Below are 24395 nucleotides of genomic sequence, written 5' to 3'. Positions count from 1 at the left end.
ATGGCATTAAGTGATGTTGTCTATGTTGGTTCCTTGGTAAGTGTGCCCAAATAGGATTTGCTCAGGAGACACCCGTTTTTTTTTCCAGTCACCATAATGACAATTCACCTGTGCCCCTGTAAGCCTCTGCCTCAATATCATTAATGAGGGGGGTGCTGCCTGTATTTCCTCATATTAGGATGCCAGGCAGCCACAGTGGCAAGGTCAATGTCACCCTCCAATAACAGGATAGCCTCAGTGGTTTCTCTGACTAGGCCAGAGTCCACTGCAGTACCCAAGGTGAACCCAGCTACACATCCTTGGTTATGGTACTACTACTAGTGCTACTGCTAGGGCACGGGGGAAAGGGTAGTAACAGTACTTTTCTTACGACAATTGGGATCAGATGTCCTAGGGCCTTTTACTTTACATGTAAAGTAACAAGGTGTATTTCCAGACGAAAAGGAGGATTTGGACCCACCCCAGAAGTAGAGGTTTGTGGTCCTGAAGAAGACTCTTTCTTTTTATCTTTATCACCATCCTTCCCTTGGGATTTTGAAGTATTACCTTTCTTCTGGTCACCCCCACTATGAATTTTCTTACCCACCCTGGTGCGGATCCATTTCTATGCCTTCTTTCCCAATTCTTGTTGAGAGGTCAGCTCAGAGTCCACCAGGTATTGCTGCAGTTTGTCAGACACACAGTTATTAAGGATGTGCTCTCTCATGATCAAATTGTACAGCTGTTCATAGTCATGTTCATTGCTACCATGTAGCCAGCCTCCCAGAGCCTTAACTGCACAGTCTCCAAAATGAACCCGGTCTCGAGAGGACTCTTTATGAGTTTCTCTGAACTTAATCCTGTATTCCTCAGAATTTCCCTAAACCCATAAATTAGTGCCTCTTTCAGAACCTGATAGTGGTCTGCATCCGCTTCCCTGACTGGCAAAAAGTTTGTCCCTATCTTTGTCTGCAAAGGAGAGCCACATGACAGATGCCCATTGCCTCAGAGGGAACCTTTTGGACTTTACAGGCCCTCTCCAAAGCAGTTTCCCATTTGTGGATATCATCTCCAGATTTGTAAGAGGAAACTATCCTGCTGAGATTCCCAGAGTCAAAGTGCTCATCACTCACTTTGGAGTCTCCAGTGCTGCCACCATGTGGTTCTAACGCCAAATTCTTCCTTTCTCCCTTCACCTCTAGAGCTTCCCTTTCAAGGGCTAGCTGCTCCCTTGCCAACTTGAGATTTGCCTTCTCAAGTTTGAGCAAGTTGTACCCCCTATCTAAAGCTAACTCCTCTGACTCCTCAGTGGAGGATGCTGAGGAGAGCGAGGATGAAGATGAGGATTGAAAATGTCACTTACCCAGTGTACATCTGTTCGTGGCATTAGTCGCTGCAGATTCACATGTTTCGCACAGTCCGCTGCCTGGTGTTGGGCTCGGAGTATTACAAGTTGTTTTTCTTCGAAGAAGTCTTTTTTGGTCACGGGACCGAAGGACTCCTCCCTCTTCGGCTCCATTGCGCATGGGCGTCGACTCCATCTTAGATTGTTTTCCCCGCAGAGGGTGAGGATGGAGTTGTTTGCTATAAATAGTGCCCATGCAATGGAGTGAATACGTATGTACATAAAAAGTTTATAATAATTATTTACAAATGTACAAATGTTTAAGATTTAAGATGTACTTCTAAACGGCTACAGGCTTCCCGGGGAGGCGGGAGGGCACATGTGAATCTGCAGCAACTAATGCCACGAACAGATGTACACTGGGTAAGTGACATTTTCAGTTCGATGGCATATGTTGCTGCAGATACACATGTTTCGCATAGACTATAAAGCAGTTACCTCCCCTAAAAGCGGTGGTTTAGCCTGTAGGACAGTGGTTCCCAAACTGTGCGCCACGGCACCCGGGTGCGCCATCAAAGATAGCCAGGGGAGCCGTGCACAAATGCACTTTATGAAACAATTTTGTGCTGATGGTGATAGTAAATCTTTTGACTTATTAGGATATCAAGTTTCTAAACTGTAAATTGACATTATAATTGGTCTTTTCGTTCATTCCTCTCTTACTGGAACATAATACGTTGCACAACAGTGACATAATTAAAACATACAAAAAGTTACTAAAGCCCTAATTTGGGGGTTTTATCGAGGATTAAGCTAGTCACATAGACAGTATTTCACAGGCTCTGATGCCACCTACTGGAAAGAAATTGAATAAAGTTCAAGTAAAAGGACTCCATTTATTCCTGTACGAAATATTTAACATGGTTACCTAATGTTCTCGGTTATTCCAGTGTTCAACATGTGGGCTACCTGCTAGTTGAGGGGGAAACTGCTTACATTGATTAAATATAGAGTGTTGCCCACTGGTAGAGTGTAAGCAGCTTCATGTTTTTAATTGAACAAATACATTCCGGCTCACACATTGCAGTTTGCCTTTTTTTTGCACATTGGTGTGGAAAACAATCTGCTTTTCTCATCCCAGAAAATTCCTCTGTCATGTTAACCACCATTCCTAGGCTCAGTTTGGGTCTATTTTTTTCTGACTTTCCCCAACAATTTCCTTCAGATTAGTTAATTTATGCCAAAGCACTCTGGCTTCAAGTACTGCATGTACTGCTACTGCCTGCTTACAGCTGCTTACTCTCCTAATCTCGGATGCTTGTGTATGGAGAGTAAATATTCTGTGCCACCAACATTGTGAAGACTTTCTGGAGCAGTCTGGCTTGCATATACAGTTGCACCGATCTGGAAAAAGTATTAGATTGCTTCACAATTGGTGTGCATAAGGTTTACTATGCAAATTTAATCTCACTTTGATCCGCATAAATCAGCTATCTGTAGTAAGCATGGTTTCCCATTTTTCTCATGCCTATAACGGTTTTGTGATGTTTTCTTGCAAAACTTGTTTTGGAGCAGAAATATCATGCAAGAATATATCTCATGTTGTTTTTTTTCCCTCACTGCAACTCCATGTAGGTTCCTCTTAAAGGATTTGTATGTGAATACAAACCCCAAATGCCTTTTTCTTGAGACACATTGAACAGTGGAGACCTTATATAGGACCCATAGTCTTAAGAAGTGTAACGAGCAGCCCAGGTCAGATGTAGTGGAGCTCCTGTATGGCGATCCCATTATACCACCGTGCCCAACTACCTGGCTTGTACCTAGAATTAAATAGACACAAAGAGGTGCTCCAGTGGAGATTCATGGAGAGTGTTACCGTGCTACCTGTCTTTCAAGCTGTACTTTGGTGAAACTAAAACAGGTTGCGGATCCTGTTGAGGCTCTTGTTTTAGCTTGTAAGCAGTCCTGCTTGGATTAAGACGCAAGTCCTCATCAGACCTGCCTGCTAAGGACCAGGTCGAAAAGACTCTCTTCAAGCTTGCTGCCACCACATGCTCACAGGTAACCACGTAAAACTAACATAGCTATCAGTAGCCTGTAGAACCATTTTGGGATTGTCGGCTTACTTGGTTATTTTGTTATTAGTTATTTGTATGATTTGTTTGACTGTCATCAACTTGTACAAAGATTGTGACTTTCGCATTGTACAGATGGCTAAACTTCCACTTGTCATTTTCCAGCAATCTCCACCGCCATTCTTGAGACCTGGAAGACGGTCGAAGTGTATGCATGTTTATTGCAGTCAAAACGTATTAGTCAGTTGTATTTCTCCATGACCTCTAAGCTCTGACAGCAGCCCTATGTATTCCCTGTGCATATTCGCAACCTTGTTTAAGAGCTGCTGCGTATCTCACCTGTGTGACCGCAACCTTAGTTCTATCGCCCTTATATAACAAAAGTGCCTCCTCAACAACTAAAATGGCCTGCTCCGTATGCAATCGCATGAAAGGTGCCAATGAAAATTATTTATTTTGTTCTCCCACCCATCTCACCCTTCACTTGATTCTCAGGAGTAAGCCCCTAACCTAGAGGCAATTAAAAAATATAGTAAAAAAAAAATCCTATGTACATCCATGTGATGAAGAGTATTGTTTCTGACTTTACCAATTCAAGTTTTTTTTTTCTTAAACAAGTGGTACATTTTTTTTTTGTTACATCAACAATTATTTTCAGGGAGGAAAATGGAAGTACTGCCGAGGCCGGGCTTACATCCCCCACCCACCAAAACAAATAACATAATAGGGAGCCACGGGCAACGGGCAATAGGTCAAGGGAGCCGCAGGTCAAAAAAGTTTGGGAACCACTGCTGTAGGAGTTGAAGTAGTTTGGAATAATGTTCTTAGTACAGCTTGGCCCACTGTAGCTTGTTGTGCCTTTAGTACGTCTACACAGTAGTGTTTAGTAAATGTATGAGGCGTAGACCAGGTTGCAGCCTTACATATTTCGCTCATAGGAATGTTTCCTAGAAAGGCCATTGTAGCACCTTTCTTTCTGGTTGAGTGTGCCTTTGGTGTAATAGGCAATTCTCTTTTGGCTTTAAGATAGCATGTTTGAATACATCTGACTATCCATCTAGCAATGCCTTGTTTAGAGATTGGATTTCCTATGTGTGGTTTTTGAAAAGCTATGAACAGTTGTTTTGTTTTCCTGATTAGCTTTGTTCTGTCAATGTAGTACATTAGTGCTCTTTTGATGTCTAATGTATGTAGTGCCCTTTCAGCCACGGAATCTGGTTGTGGGAAGAACACTGGCAATTCTACTGTTTGATTTAAATGGAATGGTGAGATTACTTTTGGTAGAAATTTTGGATTTGTTCTTAGAACTATTTTATTTTTGTGTATTTGAATAAATGGTTCTTGTATGGTAAATGCCTGTATTTCACTTACTCTTCTGAGGGATGTAATTGCAATGAGAAATGCGACTTTCCAGGTTAGATATTGCATTTCACAGGAATGCATGGGTTCGAAAGGTGGACCCATGAGTCTTGTTAAGACGATGTTAAGGTTCCATGAAGGAACTGGTGGTGTTCTTGGTGGTATAATTCTTTTTAGCCCTTCCATGAATGCTTTAATAACTGGTATTCTAAATAGAGACGATGAATGAGTAGTTTGTAGGTAAGCAGATATTGCTGCGAGGTGTATTTTTATAGATGAAAAAGCGAGATTCGCTTTTTGCAAATGTAGTAAGTATCCTACTATGTCCTTTGTAGAGGCATGCAATGGTTGGATTTGATTGGTATGGCAGTAGCAAACAAATCTTTTCCACTTAGATGCATAGCAGTGTCTAGTGGAAGCTTTTCTAGCTTGTTTTATGACCTCCATACATTCTTGTGTGAGGTCTAAGTGTCCGAATTCTAGGATTTCAGGAGCCAAATTGCCAGATTCAATGATGCTGGGTTTGGATGCCTGATCTGTTGTTTGTGTTGTGTTAACAGATCTGGTCTGTTGGGTAGTTTGACATGCGGTACTAGTGAAAGGTCTAGTAGAGTTGTATACCAAGGTTGTCTTGCCCATGTGGGTGCTATCAGTATGAGTTTGAGTTGGTTTTGACTCAACTTGTTTACTAGATATGAAAGGAGAGGGAGAGGGGGAAAAGCGTATGCAAATATCCCTGACCAACTCATCCATAGAGCATTGCCTTGTGATTCGCGGTGTGGGTACCTGGATGCGAAGTTTTGGCATTTTGCGTTTTCTTTTGTTGCAAACAAATCTATCTGGGGTGTTCCCCAAATTTGAAAGTACTTGTTCAGAACTTGGGGGTGAATTTCCCATTCGTGGACTTGTTGGTGGTCTCGCGAAAGGTTGTCTGCTAGTTGGTTTTGGATCCCTGGAATAAATTGTGCTATTAGGCGAATGTTGTTGTGAGTCGCCCACTGCCATATTTTTTGTGTTAGGAGACACAATTGTGTTGAGTGTGTTCCTCCTTGTTTGTTTAAATAATACATTGTTGTCATGTTGTCTGTTTTGACAAGAATGTATTTGTGTGTTATTATGGGTTGAAAGGCTTTTAACGCTAGAAATACTGCTAACAGTTCTAGGTAATTGATATGAAATTTTGTTTGGTGTACATCCCATTGTCCTTGAATGCTGTGGTGATTGAGGTGTGCTCCCCACCCTGTCATGGAAGCATCTGTTGTTATAACGTATTGAGGCACTGGGTCCTGAAATGTCCGCCCTTTGTTTAAATTGTTGCTGTTCCACCATAGAAGCGAGAGGTATGTTTGGCGGTCTACCAACACCAGATCTTGAAGTTGACCCTGTGCCTGTGACCATTGTGATGCTAGGCACTGTTGTAAGGGTCGCATGTGTAGTCTTGCGTTTGGGACAATGGCTATGCATGATGACATCATGCCTAGAAGTTTTAGCACAAATTTTGCTTGTATCTTTTGGTTTGGAAACATAGCACTTATTACCTTTTGGAATGCTTGCACTCTTTGTGGACTTGGAGTGGCAATTCCTTTTGATGTGTTGATGGTTGCCCCTAGATATTGTTGTGTCTGACACGGTTCGAGGTGTGACTTTGTATAGTTGATGGAGAAACCCAGTTTGTGAAGGGTTTGTATGACATATGTGGTGTCGTTTGTGCACTTTTTTACTGTGTTGGTCTTGATTAGCCAATCGTCTAGGTAAGGAAACACATGTATCTGTTGTCTCCTGATATGTGCTGCTACTACTGCTAGACATTTTGTAAATACTCTTGGTGCAGTTGTTATTCCGAATGGCAACACTTTGAATTGGTAATGTATTCCTTTGAATACGAACCTTAGGTACTTTCTGTGAGAAGGGTGTATCGGTATATGAAAGTACACATCTTTTAGGTCTAATGTGGTCATGTAATCTTGCTGTTTGAGCAGTGGAATGATGTCTTGTAGTGGGACCATGTGAAAGTGGTCCGATATGATGTAGGTATTTAGTGTCCTGAGATCTAATATTGGTCTTAATGTTTTGTCTTTTTTTGGAATTAGAAAGTACAGGGAGTAAACTCCTGTGTTTTTTTGTTGTACTGGTACTAACTCTATTGCATCCTTTTGCAGTAGTGCTTGAACTTCTAGTCCTAAAAGTTCTAAATGTTGAGGTGACATTTTGCGTGTTTTTGGAGGGATGTTTGGTGGGAATTTGTGGAATTCTATGCAATAGCCATGTTGGATTATTGCTAATATCCAATTGTCTGTTGTAATCTGCTGCCAAGATTGGTAGAATTGGCTTAGTCTTCCCCCCACTGGTGTTGAGTGTAGGGTTGTGTGACTTGAAAGTCACTGTTTAGGTGGAGGTGTTTTTGGAGTCTGGAATCTTCCCCTACTCCTTGGGAATTGACCCCCTCTATATCCCCTGAAACCTCCTCTTTGGAATGAACCCTGATATGGTGTGGTTCTTGTTTGTTGGCTGGTGGTGTCTGTGGGTTGGCCACGAAACCCCCCTCTAAATGGAGTTGTTCTAAAAGAGCCTCTGCTCTGCGGGGAGTAGAGTGCGCCCATGGCTTTGGCTGTGTCTGTGTCCTTTTTAAGTTTTTCAATGGCTGTGTCCACTTCAGGGCCAAAAAGTTGTTTCTCGTTGAAGGGCATATTAAGGACAGCCTGCTGGATTTCCGGTTTGAAGCCTGAAGTGCGGAGCCAAGCGTGTCTCCTTATGGTGACAGCAGTGTTGACTGTTCTCGCTGCAGTATCGGCTGCGTCCATTGAAGAGCGGATTTGATTGTTTGAGATCGTTTGTCCCTCTTCAACTATTTGCTGCGCCCTTTTTTGGTATTCCTGTGGAAGATGGTCTATGAGAAGTTGCATCTCATCCCAGTGTGCGCGGTCATATCGGGCCAGCAGCGCTTGAGAATTTGCGATGCGCCACTGGTTGGCTGCCTGTGATGCTACTCTTTTTCCTGCCGCATCAAATTTTCTGCTTTCTTTGTCCGGAGGTGGGGCGTCGCCAGATGTATGGGAATGAAAATGTCACTTACCCAGTGTACATCTGTTCGTGGCATCAGTCGCTGAGATTCACATGGTATGCATGAGCTCGCCATCTGGTGTTGGGTCGGAGTGTTACAAGTTGTTTTTCTTCGAAGAAGTGTTTTCGAGTCACGGGACCGAGTGACTCCTCCTTCTGTGCTCATTGCGCATGGGCGTCGACTCCATCTTCGATTGTTTTCCCCGCAGAGGGTGAGGTAGGAGTTGTACTATAGTAATAGTGCCCGCGCAATGAAAAATGTAAGTATGTACCTATTAAAGGATTAAATAATATATATACAAATGTACAAAATTGAAGGTAACTTCTGAACTGCTACAGGCTTCCGGGGAGGTGGGTGGGTCCATGTGAATCTCAGCGACTGATGCCACGAACAGATGTACACTGGGTAAGTGACATTTTCAGTTCGATGGCATCTGTCGCTGTAGATACACATGGACCCACCCACCTCTTTGCTGCTTGGACCGCAACCCTCTTCCCGGCTGCATCGAACTTCCTGCTTTCTTTATCTGGGGGAGGTGCATCCCCAGAAGTGTGTGAATTTGCCCGTTTTCTGGCAGCCCCTACCACCACAGAATCTGGTGGCAGCTGAGAGGTGATGAATACAGGGTCCGTAGGAGGCGCCTTATACTTTTTGTCCACCCTAGGCGTCACTGCCCTACTTTTAACTGGCTCCTTGAAAATGTCCTTTGCATGGCGTAGCATGCCTGGGAGCATCGGCAGGCTTTGGTAGGAGCTGTGGGTTGAAGAGAGGGTGTTAAATAAAAAATCATCCTCTACTTGTTCAGAGTGTAGTTCCACATTATGGAATAGTGCTGCTCTAGCCACCACTTGTGAGTAGGCTGTGCTGTCTTCCGGTGGTGATGGCCTAGTTGGGTATGTGTCTGGGCTGTTATCAGACACTGGTGCGTCGTACAAGTCCCACGCATCCTGATCTTGGTCATCGTGGCTCATGGCGGTGTGAGCTGGCGAATGTGACGGGGTGTAAGTTGGTGAAGCCGGAGTTACAGGTGGAGGCGAGGGAGGAGGTGTTACCTTTTGTGCTGTTTGTTGCTGAGGAGTAAACTGAAGCGTTCTCTTTCGTTTGACAGGTGGAAGGGTACTGATCTTCCCAGTCCCCTGCTGAATAAAGATACGCTTTTGCGTGTGATCCACGTCAGTGGATTGCAGTTCTTGTTCAAATCTATGTTTCTTCATTTGTGAAGACATAGAATGCTCTTCAGTATAGGAGCCTGAAACAGGGTCTGATGTCGCTTTTTTCGGCTCCGAAAACCCTGTTGATTGTTTTTTCGGCTCCGAGGTAACCTTCCTCTTTTTCTGTGCCGAAAAGTCTTGGCCTCTATGGTCTTCGGCGCCACTGTCTCGGCGTCGATCCGTGTCGACACCGAACTCTCGGTGTCGATGCTTCTGTTTAGCACTCTCTCGGTCCCGAGGAGGCTGCGTGCCGGTGTCTCGACCGAAGTCGGACGATCTCGACACTGAATGGGCCTTTTTCGGTGCCGATTGTTGGTCACCGAGAATTTGGGTGGAGCCATGGCCGGTTGGCAGTGGCGTCCCCTGGGCCTTCTTTCCTTTTTTAAGTTCTGATCTCGACGTCTTACTCACAGTTTTTGTAGAGCCTAGCTCGTCGGAGTCTGAATCCTGGATGGAAAAGGATTCCTCCTGTTCCTCTTCTGTCTCGAACTGTCGACGCTCCTTTGGCGTGGACGCCATCTGCAGTCTTCTCGCTCGACGGTCGCGCAGAGTTTTTCGGGACCGGAACGCCCGACAGGCCTCACAGGATTCTTCGCTGTGCTCGGGTGACAGGCACAGGTTACAGACCGAGTGTAGGTCTGTATAAGGATATTTGTTGTGGCATTCGGGGCAGAATCGAAACGGGGTCCGTTCCATCGGCGTTGTTCTCCACGCGGTCGGGCCGACTAGGCCCCGACGGGGTGCCGAAATCTACCCCGAAGGGCACCGAAGCGCTTCGATGTTCAACGCGTCGTCGTATGTGTCTATCTCGAACCGGATCGCAACGATACCGTCGAAAATCTTCTGTTTTCAGCTATCTTTCCGTTCCGAAATCCGGAGCGACAGGAACAGGTCCGAACCCGATGGCGGAAAGAAAACAATCGAAGATGGAGTCGACGCCCATGCGCAATGAGCACAGAAGGAGGAGTCACTCGGTCCCGTGACTCGAAAACACTTCTTCGAAGAAAAACAACTTGTAACACTCCGACCCAACACCAGATGGCGAGCTCATGCATACCATGTGTATCTACAGCGACAGATGCCATCGAACTTTGCTCTTTTGCGAGCTGCCCCTACTACTACGGAGTCAGGTGGTAACTGCGAAGTAATAAACACTGGGTCTGTGGGTGGTGGTTTGTATTTCTTATCCACCCTTGGGGTGATGGCTCTTGATTTTACGGGCTCTTCAAAAATTTGTTTTGCGTGCCATAACATCCCTGGTAGCATTGGGAGACATTGATATTGGCTATGTGTAGCCGAGAGGGTGTTAAATAAAAAATCATCCTCTATAGGATCGGAATGCAGTTGGACATTGTGGAATTCTGCTGCCCTAGCCACCAGTTGCGAGTATGAGGTACTGTCCTCTGGCGGTGATGGCTTTGTGGGGTATGAATCGGGATCATTGTCCGGCACTGGGGTGTCATATAGGTCCCAAGCGTCTTGATCCTGATTATCTTGACTTATGGTAGTTTGCGCTGGTGAGTGCATTTGTGGCGGTGTTTGTGCCGGCGATGCCTGTTGTGGAGGAGAGGGCGGAGGCGTGACTTTTTTAACCACTTTGGCTTGTGCGTCATCCTTGAGAAGTCCGATCCTTCTTTTTCTCATTATTGGGGGAAGGGTTGATATCTTCCCTGTGTCTTGCTGGATGTACAGTCTCTTTTGTGTGTAGTCTGATTCTACACTTTGGAGCTCTTGTCCAAATCTGTGCATCTGGCCACTTATTCCTTGTTCCTCTGTGTAGGATGGAGGTGTGGAACTTTTCGGCGCTGAGAGAGAATCTTTTTTCGGCTTCGGCACCGACAGAATTTTTGTGGCTTTCGGCAGGGTGTCTCGGTGCCGATGTTTTTCGGTGCCGGCATCTTGTTTTTGCCTCTCGGAGCCGCTATCTCGGCTCCGAGGTTGCTCCATGGCGGTCCCTCGACCGGAGTCGGGTGTCTTCGCTATGGGCGTGCCCTTTTTCGGCGCCTTCGACGGCTCGCCGGTTTTATGGGTCGAGCCATGGCCTGTTGGCAGTGGCGTCCCCTGGGCTTTTGTCTTCTCGATGGTTTTAATTTTCGACGTCTTACTCACTGTTTGTTGCTGTTGTTCGACGTCGGAGTCTCCGGATTCTGATTCCGGAACCGAGAATGTTTCCTCTTCGTCGTCGAAACGTTGTTTTGTCGGCGTGGACGCCATTTGTAGACGCCTGGCTCTTCGGTCCCGGAGTGTTTTTCTGGACCGGAAGGCTCGACAGGCCTCACAGGTATCCTCCTTGTGCTCGGGGGACAAGCACAAGTTACAGACCAAGTGCTGATCTGTATAAGGATACTTACTGTGACATTTTGGGCAGAAACGAAACGGGGTCCGTTCCATCGGCTTCGATGTCGCACGCGGTCGGGCCGACCAGGCCCCGACGGGGGATCGAAGCTACCCCAAAGTCTTCCGATGATCGGTGTCGATGTACCTAACTATCCCGATACCGAACGGAACAATACCGACGCTTTCTTCCGAGATTCTGACTAACTTTCCGAACCGAAACACGGAGCGAAAAGGAATACGTCCGAACCCGACAGCGGAAAAAAACAATCTAAGATGGAGTCGACGCCCATGCGCAATGGAGCCGAAGAGGGAGGAGTCCTTCGGTCACGTGACCAAAAAAGACTTCTTCGAAGAAAAACAACTTGTAATACTCCGAGCCCAACACCAGGCAGCGGACTGTGCGAAACATGTGTATCTGCAGCAACATATGCCATCGAACAATCTATTCCTCCTGGTAACCCTTGTTACCAACCCACAGGGAGAAACAAAATGGACCAACCTGTGTACCCTCCCTCTATACTATTCGTACCTCCACTACAGGCCCAGGGTTATCCTCAAGGATCTCTTCCGAGTCCTCTTGGACATGTTCGGAGTGAGAGTCTGAAGTATTAGGTGCTTTCTTTTCCAAATCTGGAGGGTCATTTTCCATACTTTAGTGTCACTGATCTACCTGCCCTTCAGGATTCTGGAGGTCATACTGGATGAGCATCTCTAGGAGATGAGGTTTAGTAGGGTGACTACCTGCCTTCAGTTTCCTAGCTCTACACAGGGTCCTAACTTTCTGGAATTTACGCCCACTGTACCTAGACTCCTGTGTCTGGTCAGCTTCATCAACTGAAGACATGGTGCTAATGTAAGTGTATCTACAACTACCCTAGTGTTGTAAACTTTTCAAAAGGGTTAAGGATAGGACTATGCCAGACCCTTAACAACCTAGTTCAAAGAAATATAGAAAAATACCAATTGATACAAACAGTACAGTCCTAACTGCTGCACCACCAATGCAGGAGGCTGTCTCAGTATATGGTGTACACCCACTGGTAAGGCAACCTGTACTGATTCCAGGCAGTGATAATGTAAGTGGTTCCAGATAACCAAAGCTCTCAAAGGGTAGCTGTGGAGAGCAGCTATGGCTTACCCGGGAGCGTGTAAAGCAGCTTTAAATACCACATAGGTCCGTCAGTGTTGCGCACACAAGAAAGAACCACAGTGTTAGAAAAAATAATTTATTATTCATTAGAAACATAGGCACTAAACTAACTTTGGTATGTCTCCTAGCTGGAGATATACAAACACATATACTTAGAAACAGGTAAGTAAAGGCATAAAATATCATGGGCCCCTATGGGGAGGCCCAACCATATACTACAGAAATGGAATGTGAAAGTCACAACTAACCAAGACTACCACACAAGGATCCTCAGGACTGGGGAAGCACTAAAATACCAAAAGTTAAGTAGCCAGGATTCACCAAGTGCCATGTGCAGAGATGTTACCCCAGGTCAGGTGTCCATAGGAAAACATGGATAAGTAGCGGTTAGATTTTTCATGTTCCAGGACCCTTCCCAGAGGACGCAGAGGAAACTCGTTGGGACAAGGAAGGTTCAAGAGTGCCCCTCACCTCCTCCCCCACCCCAGATACTGCTAGAAGTGGAGTACCTACATCAGGGAGCCAAGGTGCATAGAGGTGAATTTGCGTCAGAACTTCTTGTTGATGTCAATGGGACCTCGGTTGTCCAGCTACTGTCGTGACCCTTGGATGAGGTTGGTGGAATTTAGCTGTGGATTCCAGATGAAGAGGACCTAAGGAAAGAGGGGACAGAGTCCAGACCAGCCATAGACATTCAGGAGGTGCAGAAGGGCAATGCCCACCCTTCTTGGGAGATGCTTTCCTGATAGAAGGCTGTAGTGGAATTGCAGCTGTGGTCTCCAGGTGATGCAGAAAGATCCTAGGAGTCAGTCACAAGGTGTCCCATGCCGGTCATCAAATTGCAGGTGAAGTCAGTGCCTTGACAAGTACAAGAAAACGTTGTACAAAGTGTTGCAGGAGTTGGGGACTAGCAAGTTCAAAGGGACGCAGCCTTTGTAGGTAAGGCAGGGACAGTTCTCAGCAAGCAGGAGAGCCAGCAGGAACCATTGGAGACCCCACCCCAGGAGGACTCTCTGGCAGCAGGCATAGGGAGGCCTCAGCAGCACAACGAAGATAGATACCCACATCTTAGGGGGTTGCAGGGAGGATGTTGTTCTTGGAGCTGTGTGGTAACGAAGTCTGGGGCTTCTTGGAGCTAGGAGGTCTTCGGACTGAAGAGCCAACAAGCCTTGGCAGAGACAAATGGACATGGTGCAAGGGGGTTCTGACCAAGCAGCTCCAAAGAGGGACCACAGACTTCTCAGATGCAAAGACGACAAGTTAGACATCTGGAGAGCCACAGAACCAACACCTGTGTTGTAGTGCCTTGAAGAGCCCATGGGACAGCAGGATCCAAAAACTGGACATTGAGGTGTCTGAGGATGCAGGGAAGAGACTCCTTCACTCCAAGGGAGATTCCTTCTTTAAGGTCTTAAGTGCATGTAGAGTCCTTGTGACTCTGCAATGTCCGAGGCCTGCGTCCTCCGGAGTCCTTGCAATGCACAGGGACAAAACTGCCTTAGGAGCCCTCCTACTAGTTGCAGTCTTGTCTTAGTTCCCTGCGAACTCCAGCAGCAGTTCCAATGTCCAGGTTGCAGAAGTGTCTTGCCGAAGAGTCGTGCAGGCCAATCTTGTAGACAAATCTAGGGTCCCACCCTCAGATGAGCCCTTAAGTACCCTAGGAAGGGGGTTGGACAGCTTCTGTAGTGACCCATCTATCAGGGGGACTGACCAGTCAGATGCTCCCAGGGACCTCTGCTCATCCTATTTCCAAGATGGCAGAATCAAGTGGCCACTTGGAAGAGCTCTGTGCATCTCCGTAGGGAAGGAGCTGGACAGAGGGCTGGTCACTCCCCTGTCCTTTGTGTTTTTTCGCACTAGAGTGGGAGCCGGGGGTCCTGCACTGGAGTAAACCAGTTTATGCAAGGAGGGCACCGAATGTGCCCTTCAAAGCAGTCTGGTGGTGCTCAGGAGCACCCCCACTCTAGCCCAGAGACACCTATTTCTGAAGGAGAGGTACAGGAAACTATTTGTTCTGCCTTCCTCCGTCCACGTTAGGCCCAGCAGCAGGAGGGCAGAACAGTGTCTGAGGTCAGCGGCATCACTGGCTTGCACGCAGACCCTGCAAGGCTGTACAGGCAGACATATGGGGGGCTTGGGGCGGGTCCTCTAAGTAACCCCCACAGAACATAATATCATTCAGCTAACACTGGAATTAGTGTAGTTGCATGATTCCAACAAGTTTGATACCGAACATGACTAGGTTAGGTTAGGTTAAGACATCTTGTGATGACCAGTGTCCACTACATATATTAAAATGGCTTCCCAACACTTACAAAGCCCAGAAAGTGCGGTCTTTGGGTTTGTTAGTGAACCTCTGCTCATGCAGTGGTGCCCTTACACTTAAAACAATTCACCCTGTCCTTGGGCTGAAGGGCCTACCTTAGGGGTGACTTCAGAGTGCAGTGACCGGGATACAAGGTAAACCTTATATCTGGGGTGAAAGGTGCATGCACCATTTCACATAGGCTCCAACGGCAGGCCTGTAGACTCAGTTAGCAAGGATTCCCATGGGTGGCATAATACATGCTACAGACCATGGGGTACCTCTGATGTACCAACATCTGGTTATCTAAGAACCACATACTAGGGACTTACAGGGGTACACCAGTATGCCAAATGTGGGGTATAAAAGTTGCTTAATAACTAAATTTAGGGGAGAGAACACTGACATTGGGGTCCTGTTTTGAAGCATCCCAGTGTATTGCAGTGAAAACACACTGACACCAGACAAAAAGTGGGGGTAACTATGTCCGAAAGATCCTACTTTCCTACACTGGCATCCTTTCTAACTAATTACCCAATTTCGGACAGAGGGCATAGTGGACTTACAGTATGTGTCATTCAGGTTCCGCTTACATGGACGCCCAGCAAGAGTAAATAGTTTTGTAATTCAGAATATCAAGACCCAACAATTAGATGGCAGAATTATGCATAAGATGAGAATTTATAATCAATTTCTGCCCTGCAAAGTTGCACCCTTCAAGATCACAAACGTGAAAAGGCATAGATTCCAATACCAATGTACAGCTCACCTAAAGCCCCAAAAGACTTGTCTGTTTAAAGGTTAAAAAGTTGTAATTCAAAACCATATGTATCTGAGAAGGATCAAATAGGAAAAAAGCATATTATTACATATTAAAAGTTAGGATTATAAAAAGTGCCAGGTTGGCTATTTTAATTTGGCCAAACAGTATAAATTAATAAAGCATTATTACTGTGGCATAATATGCTGCAGTTTAGCAAAATATTTGAAATGTACTTACTTGCAGGTTTTTCTTCAGTCCAAATGTATGGAACTGTTTGTTCTGGTGAACTACTATCCAACCAAATACAAAACTGCTGTTTTGAGAAAAAAAAACAATAATAGTAACACAGTGACGTACCAATTGGCAGGTGAAAACAGGAAAGATGAAATATTAACAAGCCATACTTAAACAAGTTACTTACCTCTGGTAATTGTCTTTCTGGAGGATACTCCAAGTGTATATTCCTGACCTTAGAATACTCCTCAGGAGCCACAATGGATTTGTTAAGATTTTCTTTAGCAATGCTCCTGCACTGCTATGCATGTCATGCAGCTCAGCACTGAGTCCATATGCCACAGAAGAGACAGAGCAGCCATGCATTAAGTGCCACCCCTGCTCTCAGACTTCAGTTACTTGCTTTTCTCTTCCAGGCCCTCAAACACAAAGAGTGAACAATTTGTAGTACCAGTGTACACATTTGTAACTTGGGACCTTATTAGGCATTTAAAAAAAATAAATAAAAAAAAAGAGGACACTACAGAATGACGAGGTGGGAGGGCAGTGAGGAACCTATGGTTATATAGATCACTCACCAGAAAAAAGCACTACCTAAGGTAAGTAACTTGTTATTCTGATGGGTGCTTCTAACCCCACATTCTTCACCTTAGAAGAGATACAAAAGCTGTGTTCATGGGCGACAGACTGCCCAACGTGGATAGAGTTAACTTAAGGCAAGAAGGCTGCCTTAGTCCTCAACACCAGTTTGTCTTGAAATATGTGGCATAACGCAGATGCGGACAGTGCCTCAATCTCACTAAAGCACTGTTCTACAAAGTCAAGGCAAGCAGCTAGGCATCATCTTGAAAGGTGTGCACGTGTGCAACCCAAAGACCAAATTAAGGTCCCACTGTGGCAGCTGAAATGGTTTAAGAGTATACCTGTATATCAAGCCTTTTATTAAACCCATCACAACGGGTGATTTAAACAAGGATGTCTGAGCCAGCAAATGGAAAAAAAAGGCCTGACAAGTAACCCTTAATACCAACTGCAAGTCCTTGAGGAATCATACACAAAACAAACAAAATAAGATTGAGCAGCTTGGTTTGTAAGGGGCAATCTTGTGCTTCCCACACAACCCATAAACTTGTCCCATCACCTGGCATAAATGGACTTCATGGGCAGTTGGGGGTTGTCTGGCGGCAAGGATGACATATACCACTTCTGGTAGCACATCAAATGCAGTCAACTGCCGCTGCTAAATCTTCATGCATAGAGGTGTATATGTACATTTGGATGGAGTTATCTGTCCTGGGGGTGTCCCAGGGAGGGGGCAACCTGACCGGGTGACAAGTGCTCTGGGTAGCACACTCTCCTGACCCAAACCAGAGCCAGTAGAATGACTTGGGTCCAATCACGCTTGATCATTTTCAGAACTCGGGGCAGGAGAGGCAGAGGCAGGCAGGCACACAGGAGTCCAAAGTTCAATACCAGCAGGAACGAATCTCCTAGAGAAGTTTCTTGTGGAAACAAACACAAAACTTTTGACACAATGTGTTCTTGGCGGTGGCAAAAAGATCTAGCCAAGGTTTTCCACACTGCTGGATGATACCCTGTGCCACCTTTGGATGTATTTGTGGTCTGCCAGAAGCTGCCTGCTGGGCTTATTCACTGTCATTCATGGACATTGCCAGGTGGTTCAAAATCGAGAAGATGCTGTGATGCGCCAGCCAATTCCAGTGACAAAATGATACCTGACAGAGGCCAGGAACCCACTCTACCCAGTTTGCTGTAATGTACAAGTTACTTACCTTCAGTAACAAAATATCTGGTAGAGACCACTAGCTGGGATGCCCTGTGGCGCTGTAACAAAAGGGGTGAGCCTTTGAGGCTCACTGCCAGATGTTACAGTTCCTGCAGGGATAGGTGAGAAACACCTCCACCCAGTGCACTTAGTTCCTGGCCACAGAGTGACAAAGGCACTCCCCCCATGTGGCCAGAAAATCGCAGGTTGTGGCAGGAACTGGTCCGCCTAACACTAGAGTCGGACTGGTATACAGGGGTAAGCTCTAAAATGCCCTCTGTGTGCATTTCTCAATAAATCCAAAACTGGCTTTAGTGTGGATTTATTGTGCTGAGAAGTTTGATACCAAACTTCCCAGGTTTCAGTGTAGCCATTATGGAACTGTGGAGTTCGTGTTTGACAAACTCCCAGACCATATACACTTTTTGGCTACCCTGCACTTACAATGTCTAAGGTTTGGCTTAGACACTGTAGGGGAATAGTGCTCATGCAAGTATGCCCTTACCTGTGGTATATTGCACCCTGCCTTAGGGCTGTAAGGCCTGCTAGAGGGGTGACTTACCTATGCCACGGGCAGTGGGATGTGGGCATGGCACCCTGAGGATAGTGCCATGTCGACTTACTCATTTGCTCCCCACCAGCACACACAAGCTGTGAGGCAGTGTGCATGTGCTGAGTGAGGGGTCCCCAGGGTGGCATAATACATGCTGCAGCCCTTAGAGACCTTCTCTGGCCACGGGCCCTTGGTTCCAGTAGTACCAATTACAAGGGAGTTATCTGTGTGCAAGGGCTGTGCCAATTGTGGGAACAAAGGTACAGTTTATGGAAAGAACACTGGTGCTGGGGCCTGGTTAGCAGGATCCAAGCACACTGCACACTTTCAATTATAACTAGCATCAACAAAAGGCAAAACGTTAGCTGGTAACCATGCCAAGGGAGGCATTTCCCTATAGAAGCCTATCCCTACCCTTGACAGAGGAGAGCCAAAGGATAGCAGCCCAGTGTCTCTGGGATTCCCTCTGACCTTTGCAGGCCCTTTCCAGAGCAAAGAACCACTGATGGATGTCACCCCCCCCACCTTCTAAATGGTGGGGAGGGGAACGACAACTTTGCTAAGGTTTCTAGAATCAATAGAGTCCTCCATAACTCTAGGTTCCCTGAAACCAATGCTGCTGCTGCTGCTACCATGGGGTGCTAACCACAATCCCCGACTCCCTCTCCCCACTACCAAGGCCTCCCTGTCTAGGACTAGCCCTTGCTGCTGCAGCCTCAGCTTGGCCTCCTCCAGTCTTAGTTTCCTAAGCTCCCTATCTAAGGAGTCGTCTGGAGTAGAGCAGTGTGTCCCCTCTGATACAGAGGTAACATGAATGGCAGGATAAAGATCTGTCCCTAGGCTTAGTAATCAACTGAACTAGTCCCCTGGGAACAAAGGGGGGGGGGGACTACTGACTTGGCCACCTTTGTCACTGCCTGTAGTTGCTCCCACCTACACTAAGGGTTTTACTAAATACCCTGTGATCCTCTGAGGGACCCACCTGACCCTCCTCAGTGTTCAGACCTTCTTTCTAACCATGGGGAGGTAGACTCTTCCTCCTCCTCCTGGCTACCAGCTTGCTCCTAGTCATCGTTGAGGAACATGCCAAGAAGCAGAGTCGCATTAGGATTCCTCCCTGTCTTCAGGTTCGTACTCTTGCCCACTTCCCTCAGTTCCTGGAAGGTGAGATCCTCATAGTGAGAATCAATGTTCTGAGATGTGCTAGGTACTGAAGACATGTTTGTGTTAGAGTGGTGTAGGGTGTGCCTAACCTCCCTCACTTCTAGTCTCTTTCTAGAAAAGTTTGGAGCAGGGGCTATGCCAGACCCCTCTCTTACCCAAACTTTAAGAGGCTATCCCTGCTACTAGGTATAAGTGTAAACCTAACTAGTAAGTGGTCTTTCTTGCAGAAAGCACCAAGTGAAAGAGTGGTAAGGCAATTGCAAATGCTTATCCCACCGCTGCACCAACAATGAAGGAAGCTGGCCTGGTGTGTGGTGGGTACCTGTGGTATTTACACCTTATACCAGGTCCAGGTATCCCCTCTCAGTGAAGTGTAGGCAGTGTCTAGAGGACAGGCTCTCTAGAGGTAGCTGTGGATGAGCAGCTAAGGCTTATCTAGGAGACATACAAAGCTCATGCAATACCACTACAGTCACACAGTACTGACACAAGAAAGAAAACACTTGGTTGTACAAAAATAAAGGTACTTCATTTTTGCAACACAGTATCAGAAAATACTAGAAGCAACCCTGCAATAGGAGGTTAAGTAAATACACTATATATGTATACATTAATAAACAATAAGAGGCATAAAAAGGTTGGAAAACAGTGTAAAATAGCCCTATGGAGAACCCAAACAATATACTAACAAAGTGGAATGCGAACACAGGACCCTCACCTAGGTAAGTAAATCGTGTAGAGGAGAGCTGGGAGTAGTAGGCAACCACACAGGTAAGTAATGCAGTACCCCCTAGCGACCAGGAATGCAGGAGTAAAACACTTGATTTCTCCAAAACCACCCCAAAGGATAAAATGAAGAAAAAGACGACAATCAGAACAGCCTGCAAGGAACCAGACCTATAGTGAGACCAGAAATGGAACCAGACCTGTGGAGAGAGGGGACTAAGTCGTGGAGTCCAGGGGGAGTAGGAGATACTACCCACCCAGAGGTACCTTTTGGAGTTGTTCGACAAAGAAGTAAGATAGGTCAGCACTGCAGCACAGAAGAAGAGTTCCTGATGCGTGCAGAAGGTGTCCCTCGCTGGAAGCTGGATTGCAGATGGGTGGTGGTGAAGGATTTCCACTAACAAGCCTAGGCAAAGGCAAATTTCCGCTTGGAGGAAAAGAGGTTCTGCCGGGGACCAGCAAGGTCCAGGAGAACTCTACCAGGGGGGGGGGCGGACCCTCCACGTCACAGAAGGCCCACAGGAGCAGAGCCAGCCCCCACAGTTGTCCCACAGGACAGGGACACATACAACTCGCTGAAGCAGCCTACGCAACACCACAGAAACGGCTCCCACATCACGGGAGGGCCACGCAGAGGCCCAGGAGTTGCAGGAGGGAGTGCTGGGGTCTGGAGTTACACGTTGCCTGAAGTTCCCCTTGGACGTGAAGGAACCAAGCCTTGGCAGCTGCAAAGGACGCTGTGCACGGGGGTGCTGTCTTGTGTGGAGTGGAAAGAACTTACCACCACCAAAGTGCAACAGCCGGTAGAGATGACTATGGGGACACCCTCCGGACCACCACCTGTGATGCAGGATCCACGCCGCTCAGGATGAGGGGAGACCCACGCAGCCAGTCGTCGATGCAGCCAAGTACCTGCCTTAACCCCAAGGGAGATTCCTTCTTGTGCAGGCTGAAGAGTCGCAGTCTTCCGAGGATACATGGCCAGGGAAATGTTGCAAAGCTGGCAGGAATTCTACATACAATATTGCAGAAGAATCTTCCTCGTGGATCTGCAGCTTGTATGTTTCTGGAGGGACCAGTCATGGTTCCAGAGGTCGGAAGTCGAAGCAGAGGTTGCAGAGGAGTCCTGCTGGAATATTGCAAGTCGTATCTGAGGACCCACCCCAGAGGAAGACCCTATATAGCCCAAAGAGGGGGCTTGGTCACCTAACCAGGTAACCACCTATCGGAGGGTGCCTCAGATGTCACCTGCCTGGCCACTCACATGCTCCCAGAGTTCCCTGCCAACCTTGGAATCAAGATGACAGAACCCAGGGACCCTCTGGAGCAGCTCTGGGCACCACCACTGGGTGGTAATGGACAGGGAGTGGTCACTCCCCTTCCATTGTCCAGTTTTGGGCCAGAGCAGGGACTGGGGTCCCTGAACCGGTGTGAACTTGTTTATGCATGAAGGGCACCAAATGTACCATTCAAAGGAAACTAGTGGCTTGGGGAGGCTACCCCCTCCCAAGCCAGTCACACCTATTTCCAAAGGGATAGGGTGTTACCCCCCCTCTCCCAAAGAAAATTCTTTGTTCTGCCTTCCTGGGCTTGATCAGTCCAAGCAGCAGGAGGGCAGAAACCTGTCTGAGGGGTGGCAGCAGCTTGGTTGCCCAGAAAACCCTGTAAGACTGGTGGTAGCAATACTGGGGGTCCTTTAAGGAGCCCCCAGAGTGCATGGAATCATACTTCCATTACTGGCAACAGTATTGCAGTATGATTCCGACATGTTTGATACCAAACATGCCCAGGTTTGGAGTTACCATTATGTAGCTGGACATAGGTAGTGACCTATGTCCGGTACACACATAAAATGGTGTACCCGCACTCACAAAGTCCAGTAAAATGGGGCTGTAGTTCGTGGGGGAACCTCTGCTAGTGCTGGGGTGCCCTCACACACATGTAACTGCACCCTGCCCTCTGGGCTAAGGAGGCCTACCACAGGGGTGACTTACAGTGACCTGGTGCAGTGACCTGTAGTAAAACAGAGTGTGTGCACCCAGTTCCCACATACTGCAATGACAGGCCTTTGCATGGGCTCCCTATGCTGCAGCCCATAGGGATCCACTGGAACCCCAATGCCCTAGGTACCATATACTAGGCACCTATATGGGGAGACCAGTATGCCAAATGTGGGAAGAAAATGTTACTAGCAACCAAATTTAGAGGAGAGAGCATAATCACTGGGATCCTGGTTAGCAGGATCTCAGTGAACACAGTCAAACACACTAACAGGCAGAAAATGTGGGTAACCATGCCAAGAAAGATCACTTTCCTACATGCACCAGGACAGAAGGAAACAGTGTACCATCTCTGGGCTAGCCACACCCATAAGGTGGGCTACACAAGGTTGACACTTGAGGAAGATTTCCACCATCATATGTCTGGCTGCAATTAGGCCTTCTGAGATAGAAATATGCCAATTCCTCACAGGATGTGGTCATTTAGGGGGTGGAGACATCCCAAAGATAAGTAGCCAATTGGCTACTACCCTACACACCACTAAATGCATGCAAATCGAGTATTTAGGTGTCTCACTGACATCAGAAGACAGATTCTCTGGACCCAAGAAGGAGGACACCAAAGACCCACAAAAAGCAAGAACTGAGGAGCAGCTACTAACTTAGCCCGACCTTGCCAGCAGTCCTCATTAATTGCGCCAAAGACGACTTGTCCTACAACTACTTTGCCTCCAGAAGCCTGAGTGGACTTCATGCACTTCAAGAAGCACCAAGATATCCTGTACACTAGCGAGCTACTTCCCTCCACCTTGCTGGCACCCAAAAAGGAACTTGATGACTCCACACCACTAAAACCGGAAAGCACCACTGCAACCGTGACTGCAGCCCAAATCGATGGGGGTCAATACTGCTAGCGTGGTCCCCAGGCCCTCCAGGAGACAAGCCCATCTTGAGTTTCTAAACTGTGGACTCCCCAATGCGCCTGTGTGTGCAGGGCCACTCCACGGTAACAGTCTCCAATGCATCCCATTCATAAAAGATACACTTCGACATAGATGGCAATTAGGTGTTTAGCACAAAGAATACAAGATGTCATCGCTAGGCACACGTACAACATGTGGGAGAAAAATGGTTTATGGTGTGACAAAGAACGCTGCAGAAAACTTAAATGAATGCTTAAATATTTTTTTACATTTCTGATTTTACAACGTACAGTTACAGGGGATGCAATTAAAATGCTTTAAACGTAAACGTACGTCATCAGATTGAACCTTTGACATAACATCTTTGAACGCAGGAAGGCTGCTTAGCCTCATCATGGCTTCCACTTGCTCTTCAGTTAGCCCACTGATCTTAGGTATAGAAGAGCCACCAAGAACAATCTCCTTTCCTCTTAAGAAATGCTGAAATTCAACATCATACGTAGGCTCCCTGAGAAAAAAAAAAAAAAAGGTTTTAAAACGTATTTTTTTTCATTTCCATGTAAAAACCACTTATATAATTACTGTGCACACTGCAATATGTTGGCACATGGGCAGGTATGCAGACTTTAGAGCAGTGCTAATTGTATTTATTATTTCACTGAAAGTGAAACCTTACCATACCAGCTGGTTTAGTTCAGTTCTTTACATAGATCCACACAACCCCTCACAAAGACAAAAAACACACGTACAAGAAATACAAACCAAGTACAACAAAAATAATTTTTTCAGGACCTCTAGTGTTCAGCAACATCTGGCCAAGGAACTGTGAAGTTGCACACACTCAAGCTAGGAGACAAGAAAACGTTACTGTAGGAAGTTGGCTCTGTATATACTATTTCAAAGTAAGAAATAGTGTGCACAGAGTCCAAGGGTTCCCCTTAGAGGTAAGATAGTGGCAAAATTAGATAATTCTAATGCTCTATTTTGTGGTAGCGTGGTCGAGCTGTAGGCACACAAAACACACCCTCAGCGGCACAGCGGCGGCTTGGTGCAGTGTGCAAAGCAGGCATCGGGTTTCAGGTAGGAAACAAGGGAGGGACCTGGGGGTCACTCTAGCGGTAAAGGCAGGCACAGGAGGGGGCTTCTCAGGACAGCCACCACCTGGGCTAAGCAGAGGGTCACCTAGGGGTCACTCCTGTGTCGAAGTTCGGTTCCTTCAGGTCCCGGGGGCTGCAGGTGCAGTGTTGGTTCCAGGCATCGGGTCCCTTGTTACAGGCAGTCTCGTCAGGGGAGCCTCTGGATTCTCTCTGCAGGCGTCGCTGTGGGGGCTCAGGGGGGTCGTCTCTGGTTACTCACGAGCTCGCAGTCGCCGGGGAGTCCTCCCTGAGGTGTTGGGTTTCTGCAGGTCGAGCCGGGGGCAT

General features: G+C 46.8%; 1 protein-coding gene across 2 annotated transcripts in view; it reads right to left on the bottom strand.

Moving 5' to 3' along the window:
• The window catches only part of DYNC1H1 (dynein cytoplasmic 1 heavy chain 1), a 916572-nt gene that overhangs the window by 194830 nt on the left and 697347 nt on the right, over nucleotides 1–24395 (bottom strand). The window contains exons 63-64 of one of the 2 annotated variants that reach the window (XM_069208347.1): nucleotides 23308–23482; nucleotides 15826–15901 (exon numbers count right to left, since the gene is read on the bottom strand). In XM_069208347.1, coding sequence (XP_069064448.1) covers nucleotides 15826–15901; nucleotides 23308–23482 — 251 coding nt within the window. The remainder of the gene's footprint in view (nucleotides 1–15825; nucleotides 15902–23307; nucleotides 23483–24395) is intronic. The other variant, XM_069208346.1, reaches the window with a different exon arrangement.

This window comes from Pleurodeles waltl, chromosome 9, assembly GCF_031143425.1.
Source record: "Pleurodeles waltl isolate 20211129_DDA chromosome 9, aPleWal1.hap1.20221129, whole genome shotgun sequence".
In the NCBI taxonomy this organism is placed as follows: domain Eukaryota; kingdom Metazoa; phylum Chordata; class Amphibia; order Caudata; family Salamandridae; genus Pleurodeles; species Pleurodeles waltl.
The sequence above is the reverse complement of the archived record's forward strand: the minus strand, read 5'-3'. Positions and strand labels throughout refer to the sequence as shown.